Source organism: Phycodurus eques, chromosome 21, assembly GCF_024500275.1.
Source record: "Phycodurus eques isolate BA_2022a chromosome 21, UOR_Pequ_1.1, whole genome shotgun sequence".
Classification (NCBI taxonomy): domain Eukaryota; kingdom Metazoa; phylum Chordata; class Actinopteri; order Syngnathiformes; family Syngnathidae; genus Phycodurus; species Phycodurus eques.
The window spans coordinates 4368027-4381796 of NC_084545.1; the positions used below are offsets into that span (position 1 = coordinate 4368027).

General features: G+C 45.9%; 1 protein-coding gene across 5 annotated transcripts in view; it reads right to left on the reverse strand.

Annotated features, from left to right (window-relative positions):
- Window positions 1-405: 405 nt before the first annotated feature.
- The window catches only part of sulf1 (sulfatase 1), a 67565-nt gene continuing 54200 nt past the window's right edge, over window positions 406-13770 (reverse strand). For 4 of the 5 annotated variants that reach the window (XM_061666889.1, XM_061666888.1, XM_061666890.1 and 1 more), the window contains 10 exons: window positions 13685-13741; window positions 11795-11921; window positions 10812-11019; window positions 9657-10003; window positions 9473-9567; window positions 9329-9400; window positions 7822-7994; window positions 6586-6728; window positions 6077-6200; window positions 406-2617 (listed from right to left, as the gene is read on the reverse strand). In XM_061666889.1, coding sequence (XP_061522873.1) covers window positions 1305-2617; window positions 6077-6200; window positions 6586-6728; window positions 7822-7994; window positions 9329-9400; window positions 9473-9567; window positions 9657-10003; window positions 10812-11019; window positions 11795-11921; window positions 13685-13741 — 2659 coding nt within the window. In that variant the 3' untranslated portion in view covers window positions 406-1304. Of the gene's footprint in view, window positions 2618-4435; window positions 4470-6076; window positions 6201-6585; window positions 6729-7821; window positions 7995-9328; window positions 9401-9472; window positions 9568-9656; window positions 10004-10811; window positions 11020-11794; window positions 11922-13684; window positions 13742-13770 lie in introns of all 5 variants that reach the window. The other variant, XM_061666892.1, reaches the window with a different exon arrangement.

Consider the following 13770-nt stretch of genomic DNA (forward strand, 5'->3'; position numbering starts at 1 on the left):
CGGTCGATCTACGTTCCTCCCCTCACCTATGGTCACGAGCTGTGGGTCGTGACCGAAAGAAAAAGATCCAGGATACAAGCGGCCGAAATGAGTTTCCTCCGCAGGGTGTCCGGGCTCTCCCTTAGAGAGAGGGTGAGAAGCTCGGTCATCCGGGAGGATCTCAGAGTAGAGCCGCTGCTCCTTCACGTCGAGAGGAGCCAGATGAGTTGGCTGGGGCATCTGATTCGGATGCCTCCCGGACGCCTCCCTGGTGAGGTGTTGCGGGCACGTCCCACCGGGAGGAGTCCGCGGGGACGACCTAGGACACGCCGGAGAGACTACGTCCTTCGGCTGGCCTGGGAACGCCTCGGGATCCCCCTGTAAGAGCAGGATGAAGTGGCTGGGGAGAGGGAAGTCTGGGAAGTCTTCTTCTTCTTCTTCTCCGCTTTTACAAACTGGAGTAGCAAGTGGCTAACCGCTAATTTTCACACAAGGGGATGCTTGAAGAAACCGGGCAACATTGACTGGGATGGTTGAGAGGTTTTTATTGTCATGGCTTTCCAGCAACCAGCATCCACTCACACACGCACACACACACACACACACACACACACACACACGGTCAACATTATAGGAGCAACATATGCCTTACAATTCACGACAAACTGATGTGCAAAAAAAATTATTGATTGAATTTAGCTTATATTTCATCACTGGAACAATGTAATAAGAACTGTGTTGTGACGACAACTTCATAATTGTCAATAAAGTTTAGCGGTCCGATAATCCAATCAAGGGTTGTGGCGACTGTATCGATTCTGTTATTTACAACTCCCGCAATGGTCAACCTTCCAAACCTACAAACACACAAGCGCCCGTGCGCGCGCACACACATTTTCAAGTGTTTAAATGTGTTTAAAAAGTAAAATAATTCAACATTTTGTGAGCTGAACCAGTGGAAAACAAAACCAACAACAAAAAAAAAACAATCTCTCGTACCGAAGCATTCAACAAATATTTCAAAAGGGGGAAATTAAAAAAAATTAAAAGAAAAGAAAAAAGCTCCAAAGTGCATTCGGTTAGTGTTGTTTTTTTCTGCTAACCTCTGTGGAGCACAATCACACTCCTTAAAAAAATGGAATTATTCCATACCAATCCCAACATTTAGCTGCATTAAGGCTTTTATATATATATATTTATATATATATATATATATATATATATAAAACCATAACACTGTCAGCTACTAATATAATAATATTAATAATAATGTAAAAAAATAACTTTCAAAGTCTGAATGACTGAGGTGTCAGTCACGTGTCTTGTCAGAGTTGTGGATCGCTCGTTCGAGGCAGAGAGCCGCTGCCCTCGTAGACCAACGTGAGGGGCGGCGGGACGGGCCGGCGGGGGGGGCGCCCGGTGGAGCCGGGCCTCACGTTGGGCCTCAGAGGGAGGAAGCCTTGGTCCCGGAAAATGTCCCCCTCGTCGATATTATCACTGGGGCCGGGGCGAGGGGCGGCGCACTCTACGTGGCTCGGGTGGGGCTCCGGGGAATTGCGAGCGCGCAGGAGGGCGTCGTGTCGCGTGTCCAGCTCGGTCGGGCCTTCGCCGCTGAACGTGTCCCCGTCCAGCTCCTCCAGCTGACGCGCCCGGGGCCCGGCGTTCTGCCCCGGAACCTCTCTTTGCCTCTTGGGGAGGTCGTCGACAACGAAATGCGGGTTTTTCTTGAGGATAGGAGCGGACGAGGGGACGTAGCTGGGCGAGACGCCCACGGGGATGCCACCCTGGGGCCAGTCTGTCTGCCTCTCGTGATGGTCTTTGGCAACGGAATCCGGTCTCTTGCTCAGTGTGGGTCTGGACGAGGGTGTTGGCGTCAGGCCGGGCCCGGGCAAGACGCCCCGGGGAAAGACGCTTCGGGGCGGGACTGTCTGCCTCTCGGGAAGGTCGTCGACAACGGGATATGTTTTTTTCTGCAGTGAAGGTTCGGATGAGGGTGTCGGCGTTCGGCCAACGGCACTTGGAAGGACGGCCCCCGGAAAGACGCCCCGGAGTCGCCCCCGTGGCTCTTGGGGTCGATTCGTTTGCCTCGTCGAAAGCTCCTCGACGACGTGATCTGGTTTCTTTTGCAGCGAGGGCACGGATAAGGGTGTTGGCATTAGGCTGGAGCTGGGTAAGCTGCCCACGGGAAGGACGCCCCAGAGGAAGACGCCCTGGGCTCGGACCGTCTGCCTCTCGGGAAGTTCGTTGACAATGGGATCTGGTTTCTTCTGTAGCGAGGACGCCGATGTCTGTGTTGGCGTAGCGCCGGGTACGCCGCTGTGCACGAAGGCCCGGGTGAGGACGCCCCCGGGCCAGACATTTCTAGCCGCATCTCCGCTGCCCGCTTCGAAGCCTCCCCCCCCAGAGCCCAGCTCGTCCAACATCGGGGTCGGGCCGGATTGGTCGAAAAGGGGCGCCGGTGCAAAGAGGCGGTCCACGTCCTTGCGGAAGTTGGCCCAGTCGTCCGGTCCCGGGCTGTAGTCGGGCCTCCGGTCGTAAAGGCTTTCGTTGATGCTGTACAGATCCTCCAGTCGCTGCCAGTTGACGTCCTCGTCGGTCAGGTTGGGCAGTTTAACCCTGTCGTCCGTCCCAGAGTGCGCTGCGGGACAAACCAAGGCACAGTTAAGGAGCCATCGGATGGAACCGGGCTTTTTTTGATGCGGTTTTGATTAAGCTCCGGCGTCATGCATTCGGTTAAGCAGTGCAAACGCATGCCGCCGCAGCAAGGTTCGGGCGACAATCCACCGCAAAAAAACAAAAAAAAAAGAGCTACGTACGAAAAGTGAAAAGAGGCGCGGACCGCAACCTGGAATTAAAACCAAAGTAAAAAGAAGCAAAAGAAATACAAGTCAGCAAATGAAACAGCAGAAGGCAAAATAGAAAGCAAAAAAACAAAGTCAAATGAAAGATTCCTGAAAAAAATTAAAGTATTCAAAACAATGTCTTTAGTTTTGTGTCGTTGTGGGACTGGACTGGTCGACTCACAGAAAGGAAAGGATCGGTCTCCTCTTTGAGCGCTTTCGGTGCTGCTGTCGCCTGGTAAGCAGGTACCACAAACACACGTCAAATTGAGCTCCTTATCATGGATGATATGATGTCATAATGATGATGATGATGACAAAGGAATAGTTTGACATTTTCTTTTCTTTCAGTTTTCCTGCATTCCGCGCTCCGAAAGGAAAATTTCGAACACACGACGATGGCGGAAAACGAGGCTTTCAGTAAGGATTTTATCCCAGAGGAGACTGCAGGCGGCAAACAAAAACGGAGAATTGCAGCCAAGTGGAGACTGTGGAGTACAATGCAGCATTACCCAGGATAAACTAACATTACAAAGTTTATTGATTTTTCCAATTTCATCGCCGCGTATCCTCAAAGGTTGAAATGACCAGGAGAAAACGGAGCCAAGCGGAGACTGCGGAGTACATTACTTGCAGCAACTGGGGTAAGCTAACATTACAATGTATTTATTTGGATCATTTCTAGCCACATATCCTCAAATGCGACAATGTCACTCGACCAATGAGCAACCAACTGCAACCAGGAGAGTGCAAGCAGGAAGAACGCAGAACGGCAGCCAAGTGGAGACTAGGGAGTCTAGTGCTCGTTTATTTCTAGCTGTTTAACCTCAAATGCTTCAATGACACGCAAACAATCAAGCAACCAAGAGAAAATTGATTAGAATTAGGCAATCACATTTAAAGTGCCTCTGATGAACGCACAAATAAATAAAGATGGTAGCGTGTGTACAATTCTCCCAAGGACTCAAATGAATGAAGCTCAAATATCTCAACGCAGAGAGGGTGGTTTTCTTTGATGAAAGAAGAAAAAAAGAAGGGCTGCAGCACAAAGGGCGCTTGAGCACCACTTGGGGTCAATGTGTGCACATGCCTGGGTCCTATGAAAGAGTTGAGGTTTGGTAAGCTGGAATCCAAAAAATGATGTCACTGTCCTACACCTGACGTTCCATCAAACAGACTTCATTCAAATATGGGGTTTTACATATTTGTAGCCATCCATATGTCAAACTATCCCCTGGAGGTGTGGAGGATGACGATGTGATGTCATGCATGTCATGTCATGTCATGGACGTGCACTAAAATGGCTGACATCAACTCTGATCATGCGTTCCCTGAAAGAGGTCGGGAATGCCGTCGCTCTGAAAATAAAACGACGACGGCGACAACAATCCAACGGAACAAACAAACCGAGCTGCGCCAGTGGGGAGTAAAGATTCCAGTGGAATCAAATCAAATGTTAGCACGTTCCCCATGCAGACTGGTAAACGTCATGGATGGATTAGTGCGAATGAGAAGCCCATGCAGGTGTTAACATAACGAGTGAAGAGGCAAGGAGAACCAAAAAAAAAAATCAAAAATCAAAATAAGCCACAGAAGAGAGGAAAATGTTTGGATACCTGTGTGGCTCATAGCTGCCTCCATCTTTACCTCCTGATCAGGAACATAAAAGCAATCCATTGTTAATCGTTGGAGTCAAAGGAGACGCCGACGCATTCGCAATTGAAATGAAAAAGAAAAAAAAACCCAAAAGATTCATTCACACAGAACAAGATGAAGAGGAAGAAGAGATGCTCATGCGGACATAAACGCTCGGAGGGAAAAGGAAGGCAGGGAAAGCTCTGCTGTTGTTTCTGGTGTGTGCGCCTTGGCCACCAGGGGGCAGTATAATACAGGCATACAGCGAAACATGGAGACCCTCTCAGCTCCTCAGTGAGCTGCAGTAATATTAGTCGTTCTTTGCAGAGGATGAAGAATATGTGCATGTGAGTATTGTTACATGTCTACATGTTTTGCACCGGCGTTTGTCTTCACATAGCCGTTGCTTGAAGGGTTATTAGAACTATGACATCAATGCTAGTTTTGCTAGCCCGTCTATGGTGCTTTGCCTCATGAAAAATTCTATTTAAAAAAAAAATTTCAAATGATTAAAACTTTTTTTTTTCAACAACAACAAAAAAAAAAATGCAATATAGCAAGACCATATAAACAAAATAGTTAAATTATCCATCCATCCATTTTCTGAGCCGCTTCTCCTCACTAGGGTCGCGGGCGTGCTGGAGCCTATCCCAGCTGTCATCGGGCAGGAGGCGGGGTACACCCTGAACTGGTCGCCAGCCAATCGCAGGGCTCATACAAACAAACAACCATCTGCACTCACATTCACACCTACGAGCAATTTAGAGTCGTCAATTAACCTACCATGCATGTTTTTGGGATGTGGGAGGAAACCGGAGTGCCCGGAGAAAACTCACGCAGGCACGGGGAGAACATGCAAACTCCACACAGGCGGGGCGGGGGATTGAACCCGGGTCCTCAGAACTGTGAGGCAGACGCTCTAACCAGTCGACCACCGTGCCGCCTAGTTAAATTATATTTATATCAAAAAAATCCGCAACACAGCATAATTCAAAAATATATTTTTAATATAAAATCCACTATACAGCTGAACCACTGGTAAAATCCGTGGTTTATGGAGACCAAATACAGTAAACAAACATTTTGAGAGACAGTAGGTTAAACTCCAGGACGCAACAAGACCATATAAACAAACAATAAAAATATATAATATCTATTTTAAGTTTTCTCTATATATATATATATATATATATATATATATATATATATATATATATATACACACACACACACACACACACACACACACACACACACACACACACACACACACACACTGCAAGTACTGAAAAGTAAAAGTTCCTGGAACTTTGGGTGGAAATAAGACACAGAGGGGCATTAACGCACTTATGTATGACACCATTTCAGTGATTTAACAAGTAGAAAGAGTCAGGCACACACATTAGACGGAGGAGGAAGAACGTAATGTGTGTGTGTGTGTGTGTGTGTGTGAAGTCAAACATCAGAACACACAAGCATCTATGTGACCTCCACCCAGAACGTTGGCATTGGTCATCATTCCCAATCCAATCATGCGGCATGCCGGTATGTGCATCGCCCTTATTTTTAAACCAATTCTCTTTATGTGGTCATAGCAACCGTGTGTGTGAATGCTCGCGTACCCGCGTCTGAGCCTTTGGGTCTGGGGTTGCACTGCTTGTAACCCTGGCAGCTCCTCATCTCCATCAGCTGGCCGTGAAGCGAGTTCAATACGTCGCGATCCACCTCGTACACGGCGTTGGTCAGCTGAAAAGAACGCACACATTATTTCATATTTCTCAAACTGGGGGCCTCGGCTCCCCGGGCGGGGGTCGACGAGCTGCAGCTTGAGAGTCCGCAATGAATGCAATCAATTATGTAGTATCATTTTTCATTGCAGGACCCGCACGTGATTGGTGAAAATCCATAACATAGCGAGACCATAAAACACACTTTTTCAACACATTGGAAATGCATTGTAACAGAAATATCCACAATATTGAGAGATGTGCTTTAAACACATTTAAACTTATTACTTTTTAAAAACCCTGGAAATGTATTTGTATGTATTTCCCTGAAAAGTTCAAGAACCCCTTTATTAGAGCATATGGAGAATTATGTTAAATACGTGATCGACTGATTGGTTGCTCACCTGGTAGGGATCGCTGTTGAGGTCAAAGTACTCCAGGAAGCCGGTGGAGAACTCGCAGAAGAGTGTGTTGTGCGTCTCGTTGATGGTCCTCAGGCACCAGTAGGTGTTGTTGTTGGAGCTGGTGCATGCGCAGAAGCCGCCCACTGCATAGGGACCCACACATTTTTACATGATTTCTATTAGGCAAACTTGCTGTTATTGCAAATCAACACACTTTCGAAAGACATTATTTATATTGAGTAAGGTGGCCATTATTGCGAATAAGCACATTTTGTACACGATTTCTATTGGGTAAGCAGGCCTGTTATTGTGAATCAACACACTTTCACGTAATGTCTATTGGGCAAGCTGGCCTCTTATTGCGAATCAAGAACTCATGATTTCTATTGGGTAAGGTGGCCATTATTGTGAACAAACATTTTTACATGATTTCTCTTGGGCATGCTGGCTGTTATTGTGAATAACTGGTCAGAGACGTAATCGATGATATGTCTGAACATTGCGTTCAAGCATGTGTGGCGTGGATTTGTTTTCTTTTTAAAGTCGAGTCATTCTGTTCATTTCACATAATTATGCAATTTCTATTGTGCAAAGCTGGTGGATGGGTGAGTAACTGCCTGCCTGGCCAGAGGAAATATCAATAACGTACATTGCACTCACAAAAAAGTTTTTTTTTCTACATACTGGCTTTGTTTATTTCTATTGTGCAAGTTGGCAGTATCATGAATAACTAACTGTCTTGAGGAGCCATCACATTAATTATATCACGTCGATTGCCTACTTGCATGTGCCCATGTGCAATGGACATTTTTTGACTGGATTAGTTCTAGTCATTCTGTTGATTTCTATTGTGCACGGTGACGGTTAGAGCTAACTCATTACAGCGACCGTATGTATGACACGTCTACATGTCCCTGTGTGTATTTCGAGTAGTTTTATTTATTTCTTTTGTGCACGGTGACAGTTATCATTAATTACTCTGAATTATTTTTAGCTGCTTTGTCTATTTTTAATGTGCAAGAAGGCCATTATGATGAGGTTAGAGGAGAGATGGATTCTTTGCATGACTTCATGCACCAGTGCACTGTGACTTTTTTTTGGACAGGATCATTTGTAGTCGTCGTGTTCATTTCTATTGCGCACATTAACATTATAGTAACCGTGTGACACGTTTATGTTGCGGCTGCGTATCTGGAAATATTTAGGCGTAAATGTAAATACACGTGATACACATACGTGTCCAGAAGGGGGCGGTCTGCCAGTGGTCGTTGTTGTGCGTGAAGCAGGTGAGGCCCGGCAGGCTGCAGTCATCGCCCTTCCTCATACGCTTCTTCTCCTTGCGCTCCTTTTTGCGACGGCGGATTTCGTTGTACATTTGTGCCTTGCTGTCCAGTTCGTGCGCCGCCTCCCTGAGTAACAAAAACGAAAATGACATTGTCACCTTCACCGTGATGGGAACACTTACGCCGTTGCCGTTGGAAGGAAGTAACGAAGAATTAATACTTTTTTCTCGGTGCTAGTTCCAGCCTCCCCCCCAAAAAACAAGAAAAGAAACCAATGTGTTTTTAACTAATTCACTGCCAGCTTTCCCAGTTAACATGGATATTTGACTTCTAAAGCCGTCAATGGCAGTGAATGTGTTTCAATAAGGAATATAGCACTCTATATACAATGTACAATACCATGTAAATAATTGTTTGTGCATCATGATTTAATGGTTCAATTCAATACAGTGCCGCTCCTTCTGGTGTGGCTGCTTTGGCCACTGGGGGTAGTATAATTCAGTCATACAGACAAAAGAAAAGTCACCACTACTCACAGTGACTCCATAAGCTGCGATAAAATTAGTCATTTTTTTCGGAGAGGATAAAGAAGAGATGTTTGGGAGTATTGTGGTATTGTCTATCTACGTGTGTTGCTGCGCTGCTCTGGCCGTCATCCATTCTCCTCTGCTACACAACAGCTGCTTTGTGTTGCCGTAATCCTTTTCCAATGTCCATTGGAAGGTTTGACTGAACTGCTCATTTTGGTGAATCATCCCGTCTTTGCATGCAACCTGATCAGTTCCAGATGCAAAAACAAAAACCAAACCATAACCAAAACAGCCATTTAATCTGCTTTGTCATTTTGACTTCTTATAATACTAAAAAAAACAAAACAACTGTCTGGATGACAGGTTTGTCTGTAAATGTATTGTCAACATGACACATTATTGTTATTTTTCCTGATTTGATTAAGTTTGCCTTCTTTCATGTATTGTTATTTCTTTTGTCTGTAGTTGACACAAATGCGTCTCAATAAATGTTTCTGGTTACAAAGTCATCTATTTTACAGCTAATAAAAAAAAGTGGCTGAACCATTGTGGCTGCATTTGGTGACAGTAGGGTGTCCAGAATGACCAACTAAGAGTAATGGGCGACTTTTTAAGGAAATGTGAACCATGAGGAGTCGCAAATAAGGGCTCAATATAAAATCATTATATTTTTAAACATTTCAGATTTACTCAGGCCAAATTTAAGACTTCAAGGCCACTACGATAAACCACAAGGAGTGGGCTATGCGGGCTCAATATCATATAACAAGTTTTGAGAGATTTTGGACAATTTTGGATCTACATGATCCACACATTTCAAACCCTTTGGATGGCATATTTAAGTGTTAGGTGTAATTTTGAATGCCTTCATTTTGGAAATTCACATTTTTTAAGGCTGTGTGGAGACCCTGTCATGAACCAAAAACTCACTTAAACGGATGCAGTTGATCGTTCCTGTTCTTCAGCCTCGCGGCCTTGCTTCTGTCCCCTTTGCTGTAAAAACTGTTGGAAGAAACACACACTTCGGTATAGACAAATGTCGTCTTACTTCAGGGGTATAATTTTTTTGGTTACCTTTTCTTTCCACAGTCACAATCGTCTGGCCGCGTCCTCTTCAGATGGCCTCGGACCTCCCGCAGATTTTTGATTTTGTCTTGAAGTGCTTCGATCTGCGACAAAACGGAAGTTTTTTTGTTCGTTTGTTTAACAGCCATTTTGTGAAATGTCTGTATGTACCGTTTGTGTGGTGTAAACGCACCTCTTGGTCCACGTAGCTCTTGTGGTCCTTCCAGGCCGTGGACGACTGATAGATTTCCCTCTCACAGTGGACCGAGTCGTTCATCAGGATGTAACACTTGTGGGTGACCTTCAGGGACTTGGGGTACCCCACCGCGTTGGTGTCGTCCGCCAGCATCTCCTCGGAGCCGTCGTCCGAGTCAGAATCGAAGTCCGCGTCTTGCACGGGCGCGTGATGGCGCTTGGCGATGGCGCGGCGGCGGACGGCGCTCTGGTCGTCGGCGTGCAGGTCTACGTCGTAAATCTGCCCCTCGAATTCCACCGAGAGAGACCTGGTGGGCCGCGTGTGCACGAAACGCGGACGATAACCTACGAAAACATCAACAGAGTTCTGTTGTTGTGCCGTATGCTTGTCTTATTTTGTCCTGCGCAACTTGTAAGGGATTTATGGTAGTTTTATTTTTTTACCTGAACACCTTTAAGGGGGATTTATGATACTGTAGTTTTGTTTTTTATTTTTAACTGCGCATGTTTGGGGGATTTACTGTAGTCTTATTTTAAACTATGCAATTTTTTTTTTTTGGGGGGGGGGGGGTTATGGTAGTCTTAATTTAATCTGTGAAACCTTTGTTTTTTTAACAGTAGTCTTATTTTAACTAGCAAAACCTTTAATGTGCACAATTTGGGGTGGGGGGGATTTCCGGTAGGCTTACTTTGATTCATACAATTTTGGGTGGGTTTACTGTAGATTTATTCAAACATGCACAATTTGGGGAGAATTTAAGGTAGTCTTTTTTGAATTCTGTGCACCTTTTAGGATATTTACTGTAGTTTTGTTTTAATTTGAGCAACATTTGTGGAATTATGGTAGTTGTATAATAATTTGAGCAAATTTGGGGAGGTTTTTTTAGTCGTTTTATTTTAACCTGTGAAATGATTAGGCGATTTACTATAGTCTTATTTGAATCTACAGGTATACCATTTTTCGAGGAATTACTGTAGATTTATTCTAACCTGCGCGATTTTGCTGGTATTTATGATTTTATTTTAATCTACGAAACCTTTGTTTTTTAACCGTAGTCTTATTTTAAGATGTGAAACTTTTGGGGGATTTCCGGAAGTCTTACTTTAACCTGTGCGACTTTTGTATCGTGGATAATTTCTTATTTGTACTCACGCAGGCCGGGTGAGGTCTGCCGGTGTGAGCGCCGCTCCATCCTGGAGGCCTTGTAGAGGGCGTCGGTGCAGTCGCAGCCCCTCTCCTGGTTGTCGTAGCTGCTGCGGGGCCTCAGGCTGCGGGCCCTCTTCCGGGGGCCCTCCTTGGAGCCGCCCTTGCACTTCTGTATCCTCCACTTGCCCGTGATCTCCTCCACGCAGTGCCACTTCTAGATAAATTTGTGAAGAGAAATGAGCTCATCTCTTGGCACGCGTAAAACATCCTGACCGCACAAAATGAATCGGATCCGTCAGGGGCGTCTGCGCTTATTTTGTTTTCGCATGCCGATCGCGCTCGCGGGTCGGGTCGGGTCCGCGCCAAAGTGCGTCAGCGTATAATTACACACCGACGCCCTCTCTCGCACATCCTCTGTCTTTCTCTACAGGCGTGATGAAGTCAATTCAGTGGAGGAATTTTAAGGGGGGAAAAAAAAGGCTACAAGTGTGGGAATGACCGCGCAAAGGCAGGACCGCGAAGGCCGATCGGGTTTCTCTCGGAAGACCCGTGCTCGGGGGTCGAGCCGAGGATGAAAACAATCTGTTTTGCTTTATGCTTCCACCTCACCTTCATGCCGGAGGTTCATGAGAGCAGACGGACGGGGAGAGGAAGAGGAGGAGGGGAAGGGTGGGGAAGAAAACGACCGCATTGACCTCGCACAGTAACGTTGCGGTAAAGCCGCAACAAAGCCAGGATTCTTAAAACTGGCGCAATGTGCCACAACCACAACACTGTTTACCCCCTCGTAGCCGACGCCGCAACCCGAGATTTACTGCCTAATCTTTATTTTCTGCACAAAAGCTGTGAAACTTGAATTTCACGGACAAGACGCTCTTCCACGTCAAGCCGTTGAATAACATACTTGACGAATATATGCGACGGTGGAATAAATGATTGGATTCCAGTTGACGAATAGACGTACAGACGTAAAGAAAGAGGACAACTACCTGTCCCGGCTGCTCACAGGGCGTCTGGAACTCGGCTTGCTGGCACGTCTCCTTCACCTTCATGTACTTGGGCAGGCTGTTGGTGTGCTGGGTGCTCGCAGAGTCGTCCTTCTTCCTCAGGATCTTCCTGTAACCGGCGGAAACATCATCATCAGTGACCCGAACGCCATCGAGGTTGAGCCAATTCAACATTTTTCTTTCTAAAAAAAAAAAAAAAAAAAAAAAAAAAAAAAATATATATATATATATATATATATATATATATATTTTTTTTTTTTTTTCTCTGCTTCTCCACTCAGGCTTGACCTCAGCTTGGCATCGACCCCACCGCCGCCGTCACCACAAGACCTGGCTGAGGCTGCGCTCGGGCCCATGCCAACCAAACAAACCCCCCCTCTTCTTACACCCGCTCACTCTACTCCCTTTGCCAGCCTGGGCCTCACACACAAGCCACAGACAGAGTGACGGCAACAAATGAGCAACTGAACAACTCGCCCCTTTAAGACCCGGGCAACGCTGTCCTTTGCGATGTCCGTCTGGCGCGCTTTGGGGCATGATGCCATGGGTTGCCACCCCATAATAAAAGAGCTGTCCATCCACTGATAACTAAATTATGAAGATGAGTCTATTCTCTGGGCATAACCCATGAATAGTAACGTACTAAGAGGCTGACTTTTTCCAAAGCCTCGTCTGAGTCTTTTAGATGTTCACCGGGCAAGTTTAAGGCAGGCCGGCAGATGCGCCTTGTCGAGCAGGAGGTGGCGGGACTTGTGAAAATGAAAATCGATTTCGAGAACAGGTGTGCTTTATACGCATGACGATTCTGACTCTGATTCTGATTCTGGGTCGAGATCGGGAGTATTAGCAATCAGTTGATTACAATCTGTGGGCGGCTAATCTCGGTTTTATAAACAGCTCGGTTTGAAAAGGCATGCGCGCATTGGTACAAGGAACGGCGTGAGTTGCTGCCACGCAAGCGTGTGTGTGTGCGTGCGCAGATGTTTTGCTGGTAAAATGAGTGGGAAAAAAACAAAGCGAGAGCCAAGCCAGGCAATTTGGAAAAAGGACGGCTAAGATATCAGGAGAATGAAGATGCCTGCTAGTGCCGTCTTTTTCCATCAAATCTTGCGCTGTTTATCGTTGTCTGTGAGCTTGCGTTGTCCAAAGTGGTTTGCGAGGAAAGTCCAAAACGTTTGGTGAGAATGAGGATAATGATGAACTGCATGATTTAGGTAGTGGTTTCTTATCAAGGGTGGTGGAAAGGCCCGCTCGGATTTGCTGTTTACTATTAGTCTTCCGACGGATGATTCCCCTTTGCGGGACCCTCAACAAGCCGCAAAACTAGCCATTCTGCCCAAAAATGATGTATTTTATTCATGTCGTTTCTAAAGTCACTATGAATCCCAATCAGAAGGCATTGTCCTCGACAGATGGGCGATGCTAGACTGCAAAACATAGCCATGTTTGGGGGAGTTTGGACATTTCCAGGGGTCCTTCAAAAAAAAAAAAAAAAAAAAACCTCCGACAAGAGAATTGGCCACATTTTCATAATGTACGTTCCAGCTAGGATTTTCCCAAAATTTCCAACGGTGGGCTATTGTCACCGCTTGCTTTCAACGGTGCCCTCATATTAACAGAATCATAGGAACTCTGGCCGCTCCAATTTTGAGTGAATATTCCAAGTTTGACAGATACTTCTAGCTTTTCATAAATAATCTTGACCATCACGGACTTCCGAAACTGACTCAGGAAGCCGTCTGTCAGATACCACATCACCTGGAAAAACACATTTGGGCTTCACAAAAGTGCTTAGACATAATACCGCGTGTGATGATATGGATGCGGTGAAGAGGTTGGAGGGCAGAAAAGGAAGAAAAAGCTCCAGTTTACCCTCGCTCGACAAGGAATGTGTCCCTCCAGACTTTGGGTTTCCGGTTGGGTTTAAATCTGGGAAAACAAAGAAGTGCATAAGTAAG